Source organism: Zonotrichia albicollis, chromosome 1 (genome assembly GCF_047830755.1).
Source record: "Zonotrichia albicollis isolate bZonAlb1 chromosome 1, bZonAlb1.hap1, whole genome shotgun sequence".
Lineage (NCBI taxonomy): Eukaryota > Metazoa > Chordata > Aves > Passeriformes > Passerellidae > Zonotrichia > Zonotrichia albicollis.
The window spans coordinates 72,574,344-72,597,741 of NC_133819.1; the positions used below are offsets into that span (position 1 = coordinate 72,574,344).

The 23,398-nt window shown below is 41.1% G+C and overlaps 1 protein-coding gene across 3 annotated transcripts in view; it reads left to right on the plus strand.

Annotated features, from left to right (window-relative positions):
- Positions 1–106: 106 nt before the first annotated feature.
- The window catches only part of PIGN (phosphatidylinositol glycan anchor biosynthesis class N), a 99,474-nt gene continuing 76,182 nt past the window's right edge, over positions 107–23,398 (plus strand). The window contains exons 1-4 of one of the 3 annotated variants that reach the window (XM_074545006.1): positions 107–200; positions 14,292–14,552; positions 19,076–19,197; positions 20,300–20,398. In XM_074545006.1, coding sequence (XP_074401107.1) covers positions 14,326–14,552; positions 19,076–19,197; positions 20,300–20,398 — 448 coding nt within the window. In that variant the 5' untranslated portion in view covers positions 107–200; positions 14,292–14,325. Of the gene's footprint in view, positions 201–11,533; positions 11,555–14,291; positions 14,553–19,075; positions 19,198–19,707; positions 19,757–20,299; positions 20,399–23,398 lie in introns of those variants that run through there. The other 2 variants (XM_074545007.1, XM_026790196.2) reach the window with 2 other exon arrangements.

The following is a 23,398-nucleotide window of genomic DNA, read 5'->3' on the forward strand; positions in this document are numbered from 1 at the left end:
CGCGAGCCGTGCCCCGGCGTGCGGCCCCGCCCCCTCCGGGCCTCGCGCCCGCCCCCTCCGAGCAGGGCGGGTCCCGAGGAGAGGGAGGCCACAATCAGGGGGCGGGGCTTCGGTGTGTGCCCGCGGCGGGGCGCGGCCCGGGGCGGGGCCGGGAGCGGTGGAGGGCGGAAGCGGAAGTGGATCGCGGCGGGGGAGGAGGAGTGAGTTCTGGCGCGTGGGCGCCGCGCGCTTCCCTCGGGGAGGGGGCGGCCGATCCTGGGGCACGGGGAATGGGGGCGGCTAATCTTGAGGGACCGGGACAGGGGCGGCCGATCCTGGGGCACGGGGAATGGGGTGGGCACGGACTGCGCCTCCCCGCTTCCGCAAAGCTTGGTTCGCTCCGCAGCCTCCACGGCGGCCGCCCAGCTCATGTGGGCTCAGGGCGCTGCTGGGACGGGAGGGATGCGGGACTCGGCTTGGCCCCGGGCTGGGGGCTCGGACCCTCGGCGGGTTGCGTTGGCTGGGCCAGGGTAGGGCTCCCCGGGGAACGCAGCGCCCAGCGAGGGCCCCGGGGATGGACCTTGGACTGCCAAAGGAGGTGGTGGAGTCACTGTTCCTGCAGGTGTTTAAGGAAAGGCTGGATGCAGCACTCGGTGCCATGGTCTAGGTGACGTGGGTTCGGGCATGGGTTGGACTCGATGTCACCATCTCAGAGGCCTTTTCCAGCCAAGGTGGTTCCGTAACTCCGCGTTCCCGGTGGGTGTGTGAGTGGTGTCCCAGCATCAGGTGTTAGGGAGGGCACAAATACAGGTGGATAATAACGTGATGACCTCTGGAAGAAGGCTCAGGCAACTCAGGGGGACTACAGGGATGTTGTAAGGTTATGCTGAGAGAAAATTAGAGGGGCCAAAACCCATCTAGTACTTAATCTGACTATTGCTGTAAAAGAGTAAGAGACAACCAAATGTATTTTCAGATACATCAGCAGCAGAAGGAGAACTAAGGAAAATGTTTATCCTGTTGTGGGATGTAAGGAGAAACTGTGGTAAAGGATGAGGAAAAGGCTGTGGTACAAAACATCTTTTCCTTGCTCTTTAATGACAAAGCCAGTTGCCCTCATGACGTACAGCCCTGAGCCAGATGAAGGGAACAGGGAGTGGAATGATGCTTCCATTGGCTCAGAGGATGACAGGGCTCTGCCGAGGGATCTGTTGCATCAGGCAGCGCTACAGGATGCAGGAAAAGTGTCTGGAAGCTGGCCCAGCAGAAAAGGACCTGGGTGTGCTGATGGACAGTTGCCTGAAGATGAGCCAGCAGTGTGCTCAGGTGGCCAAGAAGGCCAATGACATCCTGACCTGTATCAGCAATCACACCAGGGCAGTCACTGTCCCTCTACTCAGCACTGGTGAGGCTGCACCTTGAATCCTGTGTCCACTTGTGGGCTCCTCACTACAAAAAGAATATTGTGGTGCTGGAATGTGTCCAGAGAAGGGCAGTGGACCAGAAGAGTCTGGAGCACAGGTTTTATGGGGAATGGCTGTGGGAGCTGGATCATTTAGCCTGGAGAAAAGGAAGTTTGGGGAGCACCTTCCTGTTCTTTACAGCCACCTGAAAGGAGGCAGTAGCAAGGTGAAGGTTGGCCCCCTTGCCCAGCTAACAAGTGATAGGAGGAAAAGAAATCACTTCAGCTTGTGCCGCTGATTTTTTTTCTAATACACATAAGATTGAATATTTATTGTTATTATATTTCTAGAGTCCCAGCTCTCAGGCTGCCACAGCTCTCAGCTGTCATATCATCTACCACATCAGGGACAGTCCCATACCTTCTGGGTGGTTTTCTCACATGCAGCTCTCCACAGCAGTATTGTTCCTGCTCTTCCAAGGCTCCCCCTAACCAGCCAGCCCACCCCCTTTTATCCCAGTTAGCTTCATGAGCCACAACTGCTGCCCAATTAAGGACATCGCAGCTGCAGCCCATTTAGAACAACTAGGATTGGGGCAAGGCCACTTATACAATACATATATTTTACTAGGACTCCTGCTATAAATATTAGTAAAAATTTATTCACTGAAAGGGCAATCAGGCATTGGAACAGGCTGCCCAGGAAAATGGTGGGATCTCCATCCCTAGAAATATTCAAAAGACCTGTGAATGTGGCACTTGGGAATGTGTTTTAGCAGTGGGCTTGGCGCTGCTGTGTTAACAGCTGGAGTCAATGACCTTTGAGGTCTTTTCAAACCTAAATAATTCTATGAGTCCATGAAGCTGTGCATCTGGAAGTGTGAAGTTATCACTTTTAAAAACACCATGCAAAGTAGTTACTTTGTGTGTTACCTGGCAAAACACTGGCAGCCAGAATGCAGCAGCAGGAAGTGTGTGCTACTGAAGGAAGTTCAGCTCACTGGAAACTTCAAAACAGGGCCAGCTTTGGTTTCTGTTTGGTTTCTTTGAAAATGTTGTTCCATTCCCACCAATGGGAGCTCCACTAGGACCTGCATATTGGGGCTGAACTCTTGGTAATAGAATAATGGGAATGGTTGGCAGCGACACGGAGATCTAAAAACACTCCAGAGTACTCACTCCAAACTCTTCCATTCACGTGGTGGTGCTCCATAAAAGACTGTGCTTTTGAGTTTTGGATTTGCATAACTCTTCTGTAAATTTTATATTCCATTTAGCTTTCTGTCCTGTAATAAACTTTGGATTTTATTACTGCTGTGTTGTTTTATGTTGTTGATCCACTAAAAAGAGCCTAAGTGGCAGAGCATGAACTGGTTGTAGCGTAACGTAAAATAGCAGTGTGTTGAAAATGCTTCAAAATTCCAGTGGGACCACAACAAAAATGGGGACAAAAACATATTAGCGTTGCTGCTCCGGTGGAATTGAGAACCTTTAAGGAAACCTTCTGCTTTTTCCATCCTTTCTGGAGGGTTAGAGCGCGTTCAGAGTGAGTTGGATGTAAGCCGGCTCCGCTGCTTTGCCTCCTGCCGGGTCCTGCAGCGGCCTCTGGCGGCGATCCCGGGGCTCTGCAGCGCCCGCCTCTGCCTTCTCTTCCCAGACTCATTTCTGCCCACTTCTCCGTGCCAGTAAGGACTAACTTTTTTCACTCTTCCACGCTGAAAATCGATGTAAAAGCGTCCCATTGTTTCCGTGCTTTGGAAGAGGTTTGTTTGGGTTTGTGAAAGTTAGTTAAATATTTACAGATGTCACCCGATTGCTCCAAAAGAATTGATGGATGGCTGGGAAAAAGCTGTCTTCGCTGAAATGTGTATTCCAGGAATAAAGAGTGTAGGTAGAAAAATGTGCTTGTAACAATATGCTTAGAAGAGTTTATGTGCCAAAGGGGTATTGTTCTGAGAAACCAGAGAATAAAACCTGATAGTGCCTCAGAGGATGGGCGAGGCAGAAAAAGCTGCATGAGTTCTGGAAATGGAGCATTATATAGGTCTACGTGAGGCAGACAGCTGCGAGTTAATTATTCAGTAGTCATTCTAAGAGAGGCAGATTGTTCATCAAGCTGCTTTGTCTCTTAGTGGAGTTGCTGTCTCCTAACTTTTAAAGGATTTGAGTTCTGTGTCTGAAGAACAACATATCTAAATACATCTCAGAAAGCTAAGAGTCCAAAATACATGGGCTTGTACAAAAAAAAATCTGAAGAGTCTTTTTTTGGAAGGGGTGGTGTAAACATTTTTTTCAGTCTATGCATGTTTTGTTTTACGAACTTGTAAATTTATGATCCTTGAGCTGAAAAATTAGTAGAAAAAAATTTGTTTTTACTGTGTTGATTTTGGTAGGCGTGTTAAATCTTGAGATAATGCCTGAGAGTTTAATGAACTGAAACACATGAGCAGTTTCAGGTTCCCTCTGTTGTTTGGTGGGGTCATGGGTGGGTAAAGTGTTCTTTCTTTCTGCACTACCCTGGTGCAGTGTCAGCCATTCTCTCACCCACTGAACACACAGTTTAAGCCAAGCTTTAAGGAGGTTTCTGTCTCAGCTCCCACAGCCAAAGTTAATTTCATTCAAGTAAGTTAATTCTATTAGGTACATACTGGGGCTTTTTTCTGTGCTGAATGCTTGAAGTAGATGAATTAATGTGTTCAAGTGGGTGCTATAAGGAAATAGGGGAGCTTTTTTAATCTGATTGGGGTCCCAATGAGGGCACAGAGAACAAAATAATGGAGAACCATCTGAAGAAAATCTGATATTTTGTGGGAGCCACATAATGAAGATGTTGAGACGCATAATGTTGGTAGCTTGTACTTAAAGACCTCTGCCACGTCTCTGAAATTGTATCTGTCCATTCCAGTTTCAAGGGAATGTTTTTTAATGAGAACAGCCTGTAACTATCAGTAGTTCATGGTTCCTTGTGTGTTACATTCAGATGTAGCTTTGCCCAGAAAAAAAACTACTTTATAAGGGTTTGTTAAATTGGGATTTTAAGTAAAGTAGTACAGCAGTGTGAATGGGCACTTGGGAATATTTTCATCGTCACCAAAAATGTGATAATGACCCATGATATCAGGTGAAGACCTGAATTAAACAAAACACCTCCCCAAAATCCCTTTGGATTCAAGTTTGGCTGTGTTTTTCTACCTCCAAAACTGCTGTTTTGAAGTGTTACTGTGAACACTGGGTATTTGGGAAACCTACCATCAAAAGAAGACATCAAACACACTAAGAGCCTAAGGAGTATTTTAGAAAACTTGTTCAGGCTTTATTATGTGTATATTTATGGCTTTGTGAGAATGAATATGTAAGGAAAAATTGCTGTTACAGTTGAGTGAGGATTTATAAACTGTGAATCAAAGACATGACCTTTTAGACACTGCAAACACTTGAGTATTGAATTACTTGGGCCTTGTTCGTAGCCTGGAGGAGGGAGCACATTGGGCTGTAGGCTGCCCAGAAAGGTGTTGCAGAGGCTCTGAGATGGGTGCCTGACCGTGATGAGGGACAGGAGAGGTGGGGAAGGGAAGGTGCTCTGTGCTTTTGCTGTCTGCTTCACGTTATTCCTCTTCAATTTAGTATTTGCACAGTTTTGGACAAAAAAATGCAGCATTTTTTTCCTTATATGGCCTGCTGACTACAACTAATGTGGGATGCAGGCTTCAAAGAATGAAGGAGTCTGAGGATGTGCTTTGAGCATGCTGAGTTAGGTCTTTTGTTGGGAGGAGATAGCATCCTGTCCTGCTGCCAACAGAGAGGTTTGTCTTGGGAATTCAGGGAACTAAACTACAGCAAAGTCATCTTTATTCTTCCTGCTTTTTTTTCCCTTTCTTGAGGTTATTTTCAATTGAATTCATTCTCTAGAATGCTTAACTATCCAGTTGTACACCTGGCTGTGCCAGCCCAAGGAAGAGATTTGCCTTGGGAATAAGTGGGCAGGAGCACAGGAGGGCAGGGCAGCTCTCTGCAGCTGTAATGGCTTGTTTTTTCTTGGAGTATTCCTAACTGTGAAAGCCTCTTGTTCTGCTAACTGCTACCCCCATGACAGCTGTTATTGTATAAAAGACTTGATAAAATATATTTGCCTTGCTGGTCCCAAGTATTTTGGAAAATATGTTTTTAGTTGCAAGCAAGTTTTTATAGGTGGCAGGGTACAATAACTGATACCCAGATCACCTCAAATATGAGAACTGGGGAGTTGTTGCCCATCTGTATTCTCCAGGTTTGTGGGTTTCTAGCAGTTTTTGGTTTGTCTTCTGAGCTCTTTTTTTCTCTTCAGTAGTTCTGTTCCTGTCATTTGCTGAAAGAGTTAGACTGCTGGGGAATTTTCACTTTAAATCAGCAGTTCCCTGTATTGCAAAGAAGCAGAACACTGGTTGTTCACAGACATAATTTTCTGTTTCCATTAATTATTAGACTGAGTCAGCAGCTGAAAAATAAAGATGTCTTATACAAATGAAAAGTGGCTTGGCTTTGTAATAAAAACAAATCAAGCTCACAGGGCTTCAGCAGAGGGTGTTTGCAAGTTGATATATCATAAATGCTGATGAATGTTAACTACTTGGTTAGTGGAGGTCAATGTAGGAGCACAGAGAACTTTGTACTAAAGTGAAGGCCAGTATTTCAGGCTGCAGTAATTGATAAGTTCAGTGACATTTTGAGTCCTGTGGGAGCTTAGGGAAATGTTTCCTTTGTGAACAGCTTGCAAATACGGCTGCTGGTGGAAGAGTTAAAGAGAAGGTGATTCCTTTGCATAGAGATTTCTTACTGCACCTCAAAGTATCCTTGCACAAATACTGTGCATGTTGCTGAAGGACACGAGAGAACACAAGCACACCACTACTCAAGGTGAAGGGAAAAAAGGGAAGTTTTATTCTCTGACTCCAATATTTATAGTTTTACAAAAGTGACAGTGGATTGGAAGGTGACATTGACATCTCTGCAATGACACTGGTCAAACTAACAGTCTATCAACTCTCTCCTCCTCCATAAAGGAATGAAAAACAATGAGTTATTTACAGAAAGTGTGTGAGAGAATTCACTACAAGAATGTCAACATCAGAAGACTTGGAAAATCTTAAAAAACTAGAGTGACACTGTGCGTGCTTGTGTTATGACTTGATGCTCTTTTAAAGGAGGCATAACCCATCCTTTTTATCATTTTTTCTACACTTTTCACCCTGACTGTTGCAGTTCTTTCAGGCCAGGAGGGCTGGGAAGTGCCGGGATTCTGTGTGCGGTGGCGCCGGGCGCGGTGCAGGACCCTGGAGAGCGCCGGGCGCTGGGAGAGCTCCGAGCCGTGCCCGCGCTCCTGCTCCTTCCTCCTTCAGAGGAGCTTTTGCTCTCCGTGGGGAGCTTAGCTCGCCTCTGGCCGTGTCAGCCTTGTCTGGCAGGTAAAGGTATAGAAAATACATTTACCAGCCAAACAAGGCTGACACGGAACAACGAGAAAAGAGTCTGGGAGGAAATGAGGTGCAGCGCAAAGGACCAGAACAGGCCAAACCCAAGCTCACGGATGCTGCAAAAGCAGGGGAAAAAATCAAGGAGGAAGACACAACTTTGATGGGGAAGATATGAGAGACATGGCATGGATACTGAAAAAAAAAAAAAAAAGTGAAAGCCTCTTCACTTTGCCAAAGTGAAAGCCATCAAAAGGCATGGGATGCCATGAAGTGCAGGGACGTGCACCAAAGCTTTCCAAAATTGATTCCTATTGAAATGCTGGAAACAGAAAAGAAGGACTTACAAACACTCTGGAATGGAGATACGATCAAAGTAAAGGTAAAAATGTAGATTATGCTGACCGGTTGAATAGTGTTCAGCTACACGATATGGTCAACTTGCTAGCATAACTAAGTAATACTTTTGAACCCAGAAAGTTCTGAAGTCTATCACTAAAAAAAAAAAAAAAAACAAAACCAAAAACAAAACAAAACAAAAAAAACCCACAAAAAAAACCCCCAACTTTTGTAAAGGTGGGAAACTACAAATAATTGATTCTTTGGCTGCTTCTTATCAAAGTATTATTCTATGCTTGCAAGATGTGGTCTCTTTTTTTCCTTCAAACTGAAGCTTTTGGTAAATTTGCATTCAGAGGCTCATGTGTAAGATCCAACAGATGTGCTTGTTGCTGTATGACATAATTCTTGTTTATTTGTAATGGTTGCTCTCAGTAAGCAAATGTGACTTAGTAGAAGCAAAACAACTTCTGCCAACTTTTTAAAACCTTCGTTATTCATACTAGCTTCTCTAGAGCATACATAAAGCACTATTTGTTTGGTTGTTTTTTTTGTTTTTTTTTGTTAAAGGGTATTTTTTTCCTCTGTGTGTATCTATAACACAAACTAGTTTTGCAAGAGTGTAGCTGAAAGTTATTTTTTTTCATCCTCATCCCTGTGTGTTAGGTTAATATTTATTGTAGGATCCTTGCCCCTTTGTTGTTAAAGGGCAGAACTGTCATGCTTGTATTGGGACTTCTGCTTTATTGTGTATTTTTATTGCAAATGGCTTTTAAAATACCCCAGGGGGCCTTCAGCCTTGGTTTATGAGGGAGGGCTCCAGTAAGACAGAAGATTGCTGTGGCAAGCTGCCTTCCTTGTGCTTGTCTTCTCTTAAGTGCCACTTGTCCCTTGACCCTGACCTGTGAAAACTGGTAGGATGTGTTTTATTAGACACTGTCAGGCTGATATTCTTTCCCCAAAAGTGCCCCTTTCTTGAGGTTATTTTCAATTGAATATAAAACTTTTAATATGAAGAATCTGTCTACAAAATCTCCAAGCAGGTTAAGGAAAAAAAACAGTGAGAGGAAAGCATTCTTGTTTTATTCAAGAATGCAGAAATCTGAGGGAATCTACTACTTTTGGTGGTACAAAAAAGAATTAAACAGTCCATATTGAGATGAAAAAGAAAAAATACAGTATCACAGTGATGTTTGAAGAAGACTTGCTGGTAGGGTATTGCTGAATGACTTAGAAGTCAAGAAATATGCAAGAGGATTTGCAGATACCTCCTGAGACCCTGCATAGATCTTCCAAATGCTGTTACCCAGTGAAATAATTCACAGCAAGATCACACAGGGTTTCTCATTGTTGGATTTTGTTTTTTGTGTTTTCTGAATTTTCAGCTGCATGCATCCTGAGTGAATGTAATGCTAAATTTCTACTCTATATTTTGCCTGCCCTTGGCTAACAAATGGTACAAAAGGGTGGTGCTCTTGTTTTCTCTTTCATGCCTCAAAAATGTAATTGTTTCTTAATGAAGTGCTCTTGTTCTCTTTATTACTGCTGTCCCATTGTCAGTGTTCTCAGGTATGGGCTTTTTTCCTGGGAAAATTGTGGATCCAGTTTCCCATGTTTAAGGATAATTCAGAGAAAATTGCATAGGCTGACACTGGGGTGACTGCCTTGCAGTGTGTTCAAGTATTGGAGCACTTGATGTTTCAATGATGCTTTGCAGGCCATAGTCAAATTTCTCTGTAGGGGGATAGAATATAAGGAGATAAAGAAGGTGTAGAAAGTAATCTTGCCCCTAAGGAGTTTCAGCTGGGCCAGTTAGCAAAGATTAGGAGCAGGCCTGACTTTAACAGGCCACAGCTGTAACCAGTGAGAAGAAGAGTGCTACAAAAGAGTGGGGTGGCTGCTTTGTGAAGAAGAAAGGGTCAGTGCTCTGAGGAGCTGACCATGAGAAACACCAAGAAGGTATGGAGCTTTTGTGATAGGAGACAACAGTATGGAACCCCTGCAATAAGAGGAGAACATTTCTCCCTGAAAGATTCTGGCATGAGAGACTTTTCTAGGCAGACAGAATAATTTTGATTATCAAGTGATGTTTAAAAGAAAGTGAAGTATTCTTTGAGCTCTTTGCCTTAGGATTGGGTGTGCTTTACTGAACCACATTTAAAATTTAAAACAGTTGTCATTTGTTATTATAATCTCTAAAATGCTCAGTGAAGGTGTTGAATGTAAAATAATTTTAAGCAGATGGTTTGAATTACAAAAGCCACTTCAGTGCCAGAGCAAGTGGAAATACTGTAGTTATAGTTTCATTGTCTGGCAGAGAATGTTATACTTCAATAGAGAAAGAAAACGAAAATTTGGGGAGGAGGAAAACGGAATTTATCATTTTCCTACTTCATACATGATGAAGTCAAGATGAGGGTTTGGGGTTTCCTATGCTCAAGTGGTGAGCGAAGATATGAGAGTTACTCAGAACTGGCAGGTACAGCTCTTGTGTAAATTACAGCCTTGTGCAGTCAGTAGGTGTGGGCTGTGACGGCAGGAATGACTTGAGTGCATTTCCTGACTGGTGTAGCTCTTTAAAAATCTAAATTAGTGAAAGAATAGGGTAGGGACTGCTAACCACCACCTTTAGAGCTGACATATCATGCAAAGTACTGTCAGACCACCCAACTTCCATTTGCTCCTCTGCCCTAAGAAAAGGATAATGTTTTAATGTGTAGACAAACTGTACAGTCACAACTTTGGCTGTTAAATTACAAAAAACACAACACTGTTTAATTGAAATATATTAGCCAGAAGCACAGCAGACATTCTTGTCTATTAATATTTTCTGTAGAAGATAAGGCCACTGATGCTTATGGAAAATGCATTTTCTTTATTTTTATCAACAGACTTGATGGTATTAGTGAAGCATGGCCCCCTCTGAAAGAAATTACTAATGTACCTTGAGCTCCTTGTTTTGACACTTCATTGTCCTTAAGAAAATATTCCTGCCAATGGGAGGAAACACGCTATTTTGTGTTTCATTGTATATTCAGAGAAAGAAAAATATAAAAGGGAATTGTTACATTTTGTATGAAGAGCTATATTGTGTTGCAGTACAAGTATGGTTTTCTTTGCTTTATAAATAATGCTGAGAGATGATAACTTCAGAGGCAATGCAACTTAGATGTAGATTACTTGGGGAAAATGAGTGCTGCATTTAATTATGTCAGCCTTCCTGTTAATTGTTGAGGAACCTGATCCAGCCTGGTGCTGTGGATGTGGCTTCTATGGCATCCAAAAGAAAGTTCAGAAAAAAACATTCTTGGCAACAAATTACAGATGAACTTGAAAAGAGGGAAAAGCTCATGAGAAGAAGAGTTGGTCTTGGGTGGCTCATTGCAGCTGTCTTGCTCCCCTACCACCATCACAGTCTGGGTGTTTTAGTCTTTGCACTGATGTGGCTGCTGGAGAGGATCTTGTGGCTAATAGCAGGGGTTTTGTTTATTGTTTTGATAGGTGTGAATACAAAGAAAGAAAGGGTCTCTTCATCCTGTTTGTCACCAGCTGGGAGCTTCTCACTGAGAATTCAGAGTGAGGGGAGAGTACCACCAAAAACCCTTCTCTAATCTGCATGTATCACTTGATTCTGGAAAAGTAATTAATTGCAGTCAAAAGGTCCTTGCTGCTTTTCTTTCTTTAATCTCCTAGACTTTAGGAAGGGTGTCTGCTGGTTCTGCCTTGCTGTCTCTCAGATCAATCTCACCCGTACATCTTCCCACTCTCTTCTCTGCTCCTCTGCAACATCCAAAGACGTGAGAAGCTCTGAAGTCTCCTGGAGCCCCCTGCATCACCTTGGCACTGCTCATTTTTTACTTTCTCCATGTGAACAACTTGCATTTAACAGGCAGTGGGTAGCTTAGTGGATCTTTAGTACTTTCCTGTTCAGGATCTGAAAAGAATCTTTAAAAATCCACATCAGCTTTGTGATTTTGTCTCCAAATTGTTTGAACAAAACTATTTTATTGGAATAGTTTAAGGTCTGGCATACTGGGGGATGGACAGTATCATTATTGGCTCTGTATAGTTTAGGAGATGGTGACAGAAGGGGGGAAATGTAGAAAGAAAGGAATATAAATTAGAGCCTGATATATAGCTTACTAGTTGGGCTGAGTCTATAGAGGAGGCGACTTGGCTGTCTGAACTGCATTAGCATTCCAGGATTCTGTTGTGGCAAGCGATGTGTTTGGGTGGGCAGTAAGAAATGGCACATGGCAAATAGGTTGCAACATGCTTCTCTTATCTACAGGACTCAGTGTCTTTCCTCTTGGTGTGACAGAAGAGAGTAATGCAGCCACAACTTGAGCAAAGCTTGTATTTTGCCCTGTGAGAAGAAAGACTGTGGAAGGTACTGCACTAAGGGATTGCCTGAGAAAATATCACAGGACACAAAAATATTGAGATGTCTTTGGCTCAAGTTTTCTTGACAGAAAGATATAAGATGTATTTTCAAGCAGTGGTTTGTTTATCCGCATTTTGGATGGCCAGACACCTGAGGGCATAGATGTTTTGGCACTAGTCATAAATACTTAGCTATGGCTCCTCAGCCTCAAAAGTGTGTATGCTTAAACATTTCTGTTCTTCTCTCATCAGGCTGTGCCTTTTGCTTTTTCTTATAAGCTAGTGCTTAATCCAGCTTTTCCTTTTATCCTGGTTATTTTTTCCTTGTGAGGAATAAGTTGTTATTGAAATTGTTATCCTTATTGTTTCCATGCCTTTCGAGCTGTCTTGAACAGTCGAGCACCAGGCTCTGTAGAGAAATTTGCATTCAGCTGGGTGCAATTAGAGCTTTCCAAAGCCTCTGTACCTGTGGGAAAGTATTTGTAAGCTTGAGGACGGAATATTGTTCACAACCTTGTGTTTCAGTGATGACACCAAGTCCTGCATTCAAGGAGCAGGGTCAGCTGAAGTAGAGGCAGAAGGGAGGGATGTGGCAGGAGCAGGTGCTTTGGGAGCTGCCTGTCTGGAAACCTTGTGATGATGTTGAGCAGTAGGATATGCTGGGCCCAGATAAATGGTTTGGTGTAACATAATCAAACTGTGGTTGCAAAAGAAATACTCTTTTCCTTTTTTTCTTTTCTCACTAATTCTATAGATGCTATAGTCTAAGCATTACGTTTGAATTGTGTTGATTGAACTCTTCTGTTTGCAAAGACAGGGCTAGGGAGAGTTAAAAGCAAAGAGAATTAGCCAGTGCAGAAAACAGATTAGGTTACTAATACTTTAATTAGAAGAACATTAGAATATGTTAAGCTGTGGAAGTGTAGCACTAGGAGCATACAACAAGTAGAAGTAACAGCTTTCTTTAGTAGGGTGTTTAGTCTCATCAGTTTAAGGCATGAGTCGTTCATATTCTCTTATCAAGCACAACTGCATCAAAAGTAAAAGCCCTGTGGAAAATAGAACTGATTGGATAAAATAAGCTCTGGCACTGAACTTAGTGGTATTTCTGTGATTATGATTTCATATATTTAAATTGGTGCAGGAACCCTGAATACTTAAAAAATAAACAAACTGATATTTACAGATATTCCAAATCTCTTGGAATCTCACTTGTGGACATAAAAGTAAGTTCCTGATTAACAAAAAGTTTTTTTTCATTAAAGTGTGACTACTACATGTCTCTTTGAAGTGCTTGAGTATTTTATCTCCATTTTTTACTTAATTTTCTCTCCAAATATCTCAAATGAGAAATTGCTGTAGTAGTGTTTCAGATTAGAGTTGGAGTTGTTGCATCTGTGTTTCAGTAAGGAAAATGGGTGGAATTTGCAGTTATGTTTAAGTTGCATGCTGATCTGAATTTTCTTTAGGTTAGTAAGTAATATTGTGTATTATCTTTCAAATCTTTTTTTAGTGTGTTTCTTTTTTTTCCGCTCATTTTCCTGGCCTTTTATGTTTTTGTTTTAAAAAACTCCTTTCAGAGTTAAGGTTATGTGGTAATGAAGCCTTTTATCCTTATTTGGTAGGAGTGGTAGATTTACCATATGGTGGCTGCCTGTTTCTGTTTAGCTACTGGAAGTCTGAAAGTAACAAGATAAACTTCATAAATATATTGTCATTGAGAAGCTCTAACTAAATTCTTAAATAAACTGTTTCTTTTGGAGAGGGGTGTGTATTTACATAGGTAGTCTGAACCTTCCGGGCTGTTAAGAGCATCTGTTTCTTAATTGGGGAATGGAGGTGATGTTTGGCTAAGGTGGATAATTAGCTAATATTTAAATAACTAAGCAGCTTGGACAGCACTAATAATCTTTTGACAGAACTGAGCCACATTCAGCCTCAGGTCCCATACTTAGCTCAGCTAATATTCATATTTACTTCCTACTTTACCTAAATAATTACATATTTACTTAGGAGGCATTGCATGAACCCCACAGCACGCTTGGCAAACATGCACGTTTTCCAGTGCACGTGTTATTAAGCATATTTCTATCTCTAATATGACATCATAGGATGACAGGGAAGGAAAAAAACCACTCAAAAAGGGAATATAATAATTCCTGAAACATAATTCTTCAGCTCTTGTGCTTTTCCCACTTGTTTTAGAAGAGGAATAGCATTCTGTGCTCAGCACAGCATCTTTGTTCTTTTAAAAGAAGGTTTTGGTTTCTAGGCAGGGTATAATGAGCCCAGATTTGATGGCAAACTTGGAGGAAAAAAAGCAGTGCTGGATGGATGTTTATTATAGGATGGCTTTCTCTTGGCTGTCTGGCTTGTATTTACCTGAACAGACTTTAACTCTGTGGTGCAGCCGGCCAGCAGAGGGTAGTATGTTCATGGAGACATTGCATTGTCTGAGTCTTCTGTCGCAGATGTAGCTCACAGAACAAACTGCCTTGATTCAGTGGTTTTTTGAAGCCGAACACCAGAGATGAGTTGCTGAGATACAATGGTTGTCAAAAGTCTGAATTAGTCATGCAGTGACTCTGACCAGGACTTGTGGGGAAAAAAGCTTATTGGAAGCAGGAATTGATTTTATTCGGGGGATGTATGTGGTTGCTGCTTGCATTCCATAACAAATGAAATAAATATTGATTCTGATAAAGTCTCATCTGCCTAACTTGATTTTTCACTCTCTCTCTTAGTGTTGTGCTTTGCCTTTGCCAGCCGGCCGCTGCCATGGATATACCAGTCTTCATTCTTGCGGGGCTCCTTGTGCATTGTGTGTTCTTGGTGTCCATTTTTGACATCTACTTCAGCTCTCCCCTGGTCCATGGAATGACTCCTCAGCAGACTCCGCTGCCGCCTCCGGCGAAGCGTCTCGTGCTTTTTGTTGCCGACGGTCTGCGAGCAGATTCTCTGTATGAGCTGGACAGCAATGGTACAGCCCGGGCCCCTTACCTGCGGTAAGCCCAAAGCTACACTGACCTAGCTCAGAGTCTCTGCTGCTCAGAGTGACCCCAAGATGCGTTAGAAAGTCTCCTAAGAAGGAGTCAGAGCTCTTAATTTCTTGGTCTCAAGGTTGTTTATTGTTTCTTATCTATAAAATTCTTTCTCCTGTCCTGCCAAGGTCTGTTCAGCAGGTCAGGCAGAGGCACACTGTCTGCCCTCGGGCGGTGTTATCTTTGTATACTAAAAGCTATGTGTACGCTACTTACCATAACTTCCCAATACCTATCACCTATGTTAGACAGTGAGTTTCTACCTTAAACCAATCCAAAATTGCCAACATCACTCAGAAGATGGAGGCCAAGAAGAAGAAGCAGAAAAACCGGACATGTCCAGATTCCTCCATCTTGCCTCCTGAGCCCCCATTCTAAAAACCCCAAAAATCTATTTTTCACTCTGTGACCAACTAACTATTATTCTCCTTAAACTCTCTTGACTTGTAATTTTTCATATAAAGATTGGTAATTGTTTTTTCCAAGGGCTAAATCAAAGGCACAGAGGTCTTGGGCTCTGTGCCAAGGTCTGTGAGCCCCCCAGGCAGGGGCTCGAGCCCTTCAGGGCAGCCAGAGGAATTTTCTGAGTTCCAAGAGATCTACAGGCTTTTGCTCTATACAGTGTTGTGAAGAGAACAAGAACAACAATTGTGGTGGCTTGAGTACTGCCTTCCTTCTGCCCTCAAAGTAACCAACTTTGCAGAGTTACACTGTGCAGAAATGCATGAGCTTGGGTTGGTGTCCCTTGGCAGGAAAGCTGCTGAAAGTAGGACAGTGTAAATTGAGTCCATATTGTCCCCTGAACTCTACAGATAGCCAGTAACTGAGAGGGGAGTGAACTTTCTCCATTCACATCAGCATGGTATCAATTCTGAAGCCTGGCAGTCACTAATTTAAGCTGCTTCCTGGAAGCTCAGTTTAAGAGTAGCAGTACATTAACGTGCTTGTCTTCTAATTCTAAGCTACTGACAAAATTTTTTAAGGCGTGATTAAAAGAGATGTCCTGAATAGATCTAACAGCAGGCTGCCACTTCCTCTTCATTCCACCCTTCCTGTGTGCATGACCCTGCTGCCTCCCTTGTACTCTCTACAGTGTGTGTCTAATTGCTTAAAGGAATGATTTAGTTTAAGGCTGTGAAAAAATAATCCTGCTAAAAAAGTGTTTAAAGTCATATCCTTGTGTGCTTAGAACTATTTTTTTGTTAACTTTGCCCATCTTCTTATGTCAAGGTAATTATTTGAGCATAAGACAATTTTCTACACTGAAAAAAAGGCAGTATTAAATAAGACTACTTTTGTGTGATCATAGAATTGGTTGGGCTTGAATATCAGAGCAAACTCAAATAATCAGTCATCTGAAGCTCTTGGGGCTTTTGCAGTCCACTGCTGCAAAAGTAATACAGAAATATGAGAATTCCTGCTACATTGCTTGCCAGCCCACATGGACTTACTTGTGCCTACTTCTGCTGCTGTTACTGTTTTATAGGCAGGTGTCTGCCACATCAGTGTGAGTTTACCATGTTGTCTGCTAGCTGTGGACTTCACACTTACCCCAGAGCAGTTTCTTTCCTTAGCAGTAAAACTGTTGGTCTTTCGGACCACCAACCAACACCATCAAGGTATGAATGCTGTAATAGCCCCATCACTGGGAGCAGGAGTGAGTAGTGGCCAGGAAAAAGTTATAATGGGTATTTTCTTTTTCTAAGTGATTTGAGGTTTTAAGTTTTAACCACTCAGCATTATCATGGCTATATTGAAACAAGTTCAACTATGTACTAGTTTGTCTACTGCTGGAGAATTGTCACTTTTGCTTTCTCTGCTTGACCATGTTTGTGGAGTTAAGGACTTTCTATTTCAAAATCTGTAGAAGTAAAGCATTGTCACCAGTGCTGAAAGCACATGGGTGAATTGAGGGGAAGAACTGCTTTGTAACAAGCAAAGATGCAGGTAGGTCCCTGAGTGGAAGAAAATGCCAGTAGAGTGTGAAGTGCCATCTGCATCTCTCATTCTGCATAGAAGTACATATGTGTGGGAGATGATGAAGAGAAAAAAGCATGCAGCATGCTGTGCCTTTTGAAATGTGGAGGATCAGGCAGCCCAGAGCATATCTTCAGATCTATTACACAAGCTGCCACAATTTTGAAGCAACAGGTTCAGAGTTTTGTCTGTGAACCTTTGAGCTGCACGACTTGCATAAGTTAACTTTGTGAACAGGCTGACAAGATGATGTGTTAGTTTCTGGAAATTATCCTTTTTTTATTCTGCCAAGTTGTTGCTGTCTGAACATTCCTTTTTCAATAATACTAACTCAAGGAATATGCAATTTAATACAAATTTTACTTTTTTGCATGTTCATTCTTAAATTCCAAGTGTTCAGTCCCTTACCCACTTTATAGTAGTGGGCAACGTAACAGCCAGGTTATTAGTCCTATCCAAGTGGAGTACCTTGGGAACTACTGCATTGTTAATGAGGAAAGATTGTCTTTAAATGAGCAAGAGCCATTCTTGTAGCAATGTGCTATTAAAAGAAGCAAAGTTTTAGTAGGTGCATGGAATTAAAAATAAATATCCATTAGGCTTGAAGCAGATTGTTGGATAATACATGTATGCCAAGTGCCTAGTCTTCCACAATATTTATGAAAAATCAGGTTTTCGACAGTGTTATCATAGCTGTGAGAGGCAGTAAGTGATCTGAATTGCTGCAATGGTGATTTCAGGAAAGAGGTTTTCTTCCTTGTCTGTCATGTTTCAGCCATATTTCTATATCATTAATACTTACAATTATTATTATGGGTAGCTAATGTTTATACTGTCATGGAAATTATTTTTTTTTAGTTGTTCTTCTGAGTAAAAGGCATTGAAGTAATTCCAAGTATCTAAATTAATTTTGAGTAGGTAAATGACAAATTTATATGTAATTTTTTTTGCCTGGTATGTGTTGTTGTTGACTTCAGATCCTGAAGTCATGCTCTTGTTGACAGGCAAAGGTAAAGACTTAGTTTCCAATTCAATAGAAATAAAATTCTAAGTAAATCAATTTTCTACCTGTTGTTACAATGTAAGTCTCAGGAGAGATAGTGTTTTATTTTTGTTTTAAATCTTTCATGAATGTTAGTGCAATATATCCTGATCAGTCTGTAGTGAGAAAAATAAGAAACCATTTTGACTAATACTTAAATCCATTTTTCTAATTATTTTTTCAGTACGACTTGCATTATCTCCTAGCTGAGATGAGAGTAGGAATAACTTATTGGAGTGCTGTGTCTCTACATGCCTTTATATTCCTCACTGTAGTATTTGGGCTATTCCAAGTAGTTCTGTGAGCTTTCAAGTAAATCTGAGGATGTGAGGTCTAAGGTGAGTTTAAAAAAACCCCAACAAATAAATGGTGAGTGCTGCAAGTTTAAAGTGGAGCCTGAAATTTTAGGGTGTTAAAGGCATGAACTTATGATTTCCTTGGACTAAAACACATAAACATAGCAAATTTGGTAGCTTATATAATGAACAACAAAGTTTGTTTCCTGGTAACTTGACTGTTAAAAACTACTTTAAATTTTTTCAGAGGATTCTGCTGTTTTTTCCTAAAAATCAGTAAAAGATATGTCCTGTTGTGTTCTGTTTTCTTTTTTCCTATGCTCTGACAGTGAGCAGTGAATCTTTCTGTTCTTCCAGAAGATGGAGACAAGAAAACAGCATATGGTAGCACTCACCTCTTGCTTCCTGACAGGCTCCAGCTGTTCAGATCTTCGGCACATGAGAGTAGTTTATGAGGCTGTTTCGTGTGCTTGGGCTTTGTCCTCTGTTTTCTTTGCTTTTTATCTGTTGTAACTATTTACTGTATGTGCATAAACCCTAGACACTTGATGTGTTTGTGTGCATGTGGTGAGAATGCATTCTCCTTCACTTCAGTGTAATGGAGAAAGATGCAAGGTTTACTTAAATTTTCTTCTTGCTGCCAAGATTATTTGCACCTTAGATTTATGTGGGGTTCAAATTCTCTTAATGTTGCTTCCAAGATTCAGCACAGATAAAGGCAGGCATGGTCACAAGAGCTAATTATAATTGAGTGTATTTAAAGAGTAAGATAAGATTGAATTAGACATTTTCAGGGTAAATGGAAAGAACAAAGAGTAACACCAGGGAGAAACAATCTGTTGAGGGGAAAAAAGCTAAAGAGTAAAGCAGCAGAAAAAAACCAGTATGTTAATTTTAGGTGTATTAGAAGACCAGGTGAACTCATCTGTTTGCAGTGCTGATGGGCCACAATAGTGATGTTCTTAGTGCAGTGTTGCAATATAGAACTACTTGCAGGTTAATGTTCTGCCTGTTTTATTGCACAGTAGGTGGTAGTGAAAATCTGGTTTAGTCTGGGTTTTGGGGCTTTTTTTGCATTTCCTGCTTCGCATCTACCTGTCATGCTGTTCATCTGCAATTTGTTGTACTTTGACAAGTCATGAAAGTTAAACTGCCTTGAATCCTTTTTTCAGGAGTATTCTAGAGAATAATGGCAGCTGGGGAATCTCTCACACCCGGGTCCCAACAGAATCCAGGCCAGGGCACGTTGCACTCATTGCTGGATTTTATGAAGATGTCAGTGCAGTTGCTAAAGGTAGGCTGGTCCTAAAGCTTGCAATGTTGTCCTCTGAGGTGCAGTGTTTCAGTGATGTGCTGGGTTTCTGGATGATTATTGATAAATACCTGTGTTGTAGTTTGTATGCCAAGATGATATGGAAAATAGTAATTCTGGATGGATTTTCAAATCCTAATATTGATAGCTAGGAAAATAGCTTACATAATTTTTTTTAATATGGTTGAATTTAGCAGCCTGAACCTAAAAGCAGAAGCATCTTACAGCCTCACCTCTTCATGTAGCAGTTTTCAATTATCATTTGGGATGCACTAGGATACGGCTAAGTAGATGTTGCAAACAAGAAATGAACTGCAGTGTCTCAGCTGAACCATTGCAAGCTTGAATTGGAGAATCAGGAGCAAAATAAACTAAAAGCCCCAAGCCCATGTTTTATCCAGAGCTTCTACTGAGTGTTTGGGGCTTATTTATGTGGAACAACCCTTTGCATTACTGACGTGGTCTTTTGTCTGTTCCTCTGCCTTCCCCCAGGCTTCCAGGCCTGAGCACTAGTCATGTGTGCTGGTTTTGGACAGGAGAGGTGAGAGGAATTACTTGGTCTTGTCTGTATTCCTCATGAAAAGGTTCTTCCTTCTGACAATCACTACAAATGGAGGATTGGCAAGGATGCTTAGTTAAGAGCAACTCCATGTTTCTGTCAAGTGCCTTTTCGTGGAAACATCTTGAAGATTTTATTGTAAGGAAGTACAACATGACTTCTGGACATTTATGTGTATCTCTTATTGCCTGAAATGCCAAAAACTGAGTTCAGGCAACAGGAGATGCAGAAGTCAGGGAGTTGTTAGCTGTTTAGAAGATAAACCAGCTGTGTGCTTTGCCTGTTTGAAACCCTGCATAATGAGATTGGTCTGGTTTTCAGCTCACTTCATAATGAACGGGGGAGTAATTATAATGGATGTTTAAATGGGATTAAAATCAAGATGCCCAAATTGGAGTTCATTGTGCAATAATTTAGGGGAAACTTATAAAAAACCCCACAACATTTTGCATGGACTATCACTTTTAAGCAGTCAATGAGATCTTTTGGCAATGCTATTTAAATGCAGGTGTGTTTGTTTAACAGGATGGAAGGAGAATCCAGTGGAATTTGACTCAGTTTTCAATGAAAGTAAATATACCTGGAGCTGGGGAAGCCCAGATATTTTGCCAATGTTTGCAAAAGGTAAGAATTAAGTGTTCAAGATTCATAGAATTATCAGGCAGTAAAATACAGACACTTAGCATTTTTGAGTTAGAGCAGAAGGTGAAAAAAAGTATTTTTACTTTGTGTATTTCTATATACTTGATTTCTAGTTTGTGACATGAAGATGGGGTGGAGGAAAAGAAGCAAGCTTTTGATGAGGATATCACTATTTATTATTCATTAATTTAAATAGGCATTAGCTAATTCTGTCAGTATACTAAAAGAACACACCTTTAGTTATAAGGACATAGTATTTTTTTCTTTGGTGAGGTTTAAAATTCTTGTTTTGCCAGCCTGCAGCTGAGATTTTTCTTCAAGCCTGCAGCTTCCAGTGAGCTGAGAGATAGCACTGTAGCCTTGCTTTTTCAGTGTTGGAGCTGAAGAAGTAGCTTATTATGGGTTATCCTGCTTCTACTCACAACATTAATATGTAAAGGGAAGAACTGTGTGAAAGCAAGAATTTCCTGGTACTGAGGTCTTTTGCCTGTGGTGTGCAGTGTGTTAAAGTCTTGTCAGGCCAGTGCAGTTGGTATTTGAGCATGCAGAGATGGCTGAGCAACACTTGAAATGTTTAAAGGTTCTCCAAGTTTAATATTGTTGTTTTCTTGGAAGAATGAGTACATATACACCCTTTCACATCATCTCAGAATAAACAGACTCAAGTGAAAAGGGGGCAAACTAAGGGCATGTGCTGCTGTTCTGTTCTGGGCTTTTGTATTGACAAATAATAAGAAAAATGGGTTAGGTAGGATAGAAGTAGAATGTAATATTGGTTTAGAGAAAATGTACATCATATTTCTCATGATGATTCTTGAACTTTTTCTGAACTCATGTCTCTTCCCCCTCACATCCTGACATTCCCCCCCACGCCCCTCTTTTCTGCTCTTTGCTTAAGCCTCATGAATTTATGATGAGCTGTAAAAATATCTCCTGATCATTTCCCATGACCTCGGATTACAGCTTGTATTTGGAAAGAGTGTGATGGTGGTGGGGAAAGGGGAAAGGTAGTTGCCCTTGCACAGATTATTTGTGTTTTAAGGGATATGTTCTTGGGAAAATATTTGGAGAATTCAAGAATTTCCCAGAGCCCTGTCTTTCTACTGGTTTTGTTTGAGTAAGATGATAAGCAGAGGACTTGTGAGCAGCTTTGATGTTTTCTGAAGAGATGTGCAAGGATAATTCTCTCTATATGGCTTCTTCTGAGTGGTATCAACAATGCAGCTTTCTTTTGCAGGAGGGGAGAAAATCCCCCAAAGTTGGCAAAGTTATATGTATCTGAGAAGTAGATGTTCTGTGTCAGAACATGAATCATGATTTCACATGATAGAAGGACAGATTCATTTCTTTTAGAAAAAGATAGTTCCCTTTCTTTCAATGAGGCCAAGTTTTATAGTATGGAAGGCAAAGGAATCAGTGTTTGTTCTTTTTCTTTACTTTTACCAAAAAGCAAAGAAGGAGATGGAAATTGAGCTATCTGCCCCTTTCTTTTCATGTTGCAAATTAGTGAGACCACAGGACTCTTCTTGTGTATATTTTATCATGCCAATATGTTCCAAATTTTACCATCTCACCATTTGCATTGGATGATGCATAAAGAGCGTATGACACTTGCTGCCTTTTGGGAAGGATAGAAAAATCCTTTGTTTCCTGTCATTGTCTATTTTCTCTAGGTACGTTTCTTGTAATAAAATATATATTTCAAGGAAGTGGTTGAGAATTCTATAAGTAAGTAAAAAATGCTCACAGATTTTTTTAAAATATGAAAATAGATATACATGAAATCTAAATTTGGCAAAGTTTTAATGACTGTGTGATTAGTATTTCAGTCTGAGAAAATGTCTGAATTACCTTTTTATCTTGAGCAGGATTAGTTTCTAATAGTTAGCCTCACTTTGTTTCTAATAGCTAACCTCACTTAAGATACACAAATTCATGGTGCTAATTTTAACCTTCTTTTCTGTGATGTTTTTAGATTATAACCTCAAAATTATCTAAAAATAACAGAGTTTGAAAGCGCGTATTTTGTTTCCTTGAAACTTTGAGTTCCTCTTCTAGACTTGCCAGGATTTGAGGTTTGACCTGAGAAATCCAGCCCTTTACTCTTCTGTCAGTGATCTGGGTTGGAGTATATCACAATGTCATGCTGAAAAAGGAGCTGAGACTGTTGCTTCTCTGAGGGGAAGTAGATACTAGTTTGTTGCATCCAGATTGCCCTTTGTTTCATGGGTTCCCCTTCTCTTTTTTGGAAGCTTCCAGAAAGGCTAGGGTCATTGTTTTAACTTGAGTATGAAGAAAGTTATCATCAAGATCATGGGAACACAGGGACAAATCATTGTCAGGATTATTCTGGACAGACAGACCTCTCCATCTTCTGGTTTAGTTCCTTATTGTTAAACAATGCAGAATTTCTCATATCCCTCACATGGCTGTATTTGATGACAGCTCTCTGATGGCCACACGTTGTCCTGCTCAGTGTCTGACTGTCTTTGTGTATTCATTCTTTTTCGCCCTCTTTTGTACAGGTGAAATTTGCTGGCAAATTCTGGAGTCTGACCCATGGCAGACTTGTCGTGGGTCACAACCTGCCCCACTAGCAGAGTGAGACATAGACTTTGTTCAGGACCTAAATCTTATTTTAAGAGTGTGATAACTTCATCCCTGATCCTAATGTTTGAATATGGGTGCTAAGTGTGAGATATATTGGCAGAGAAGAGAGCAAAAGCAATAGGTGGCATCTTGTTTGGGAGTTTCTGGCACCTCCAGTTATTTCCCATAGTGTAATGGCATCATCAAACCCAGCACAGCTCTGTCCTTCTGAAAGATGTGTTCATCCCTGCCTTTCTTCTACTTCTCTGTCCCATTTTTGCTTCCTCATTCCCAGACTTAAAACTGTTGGCAAACTGTTGCCTGCCCCCTCAAACAACAGAACTAAAATAACATTTCCTAACATTTTGCATAGTAGAAGTTCTTATTAAAAAG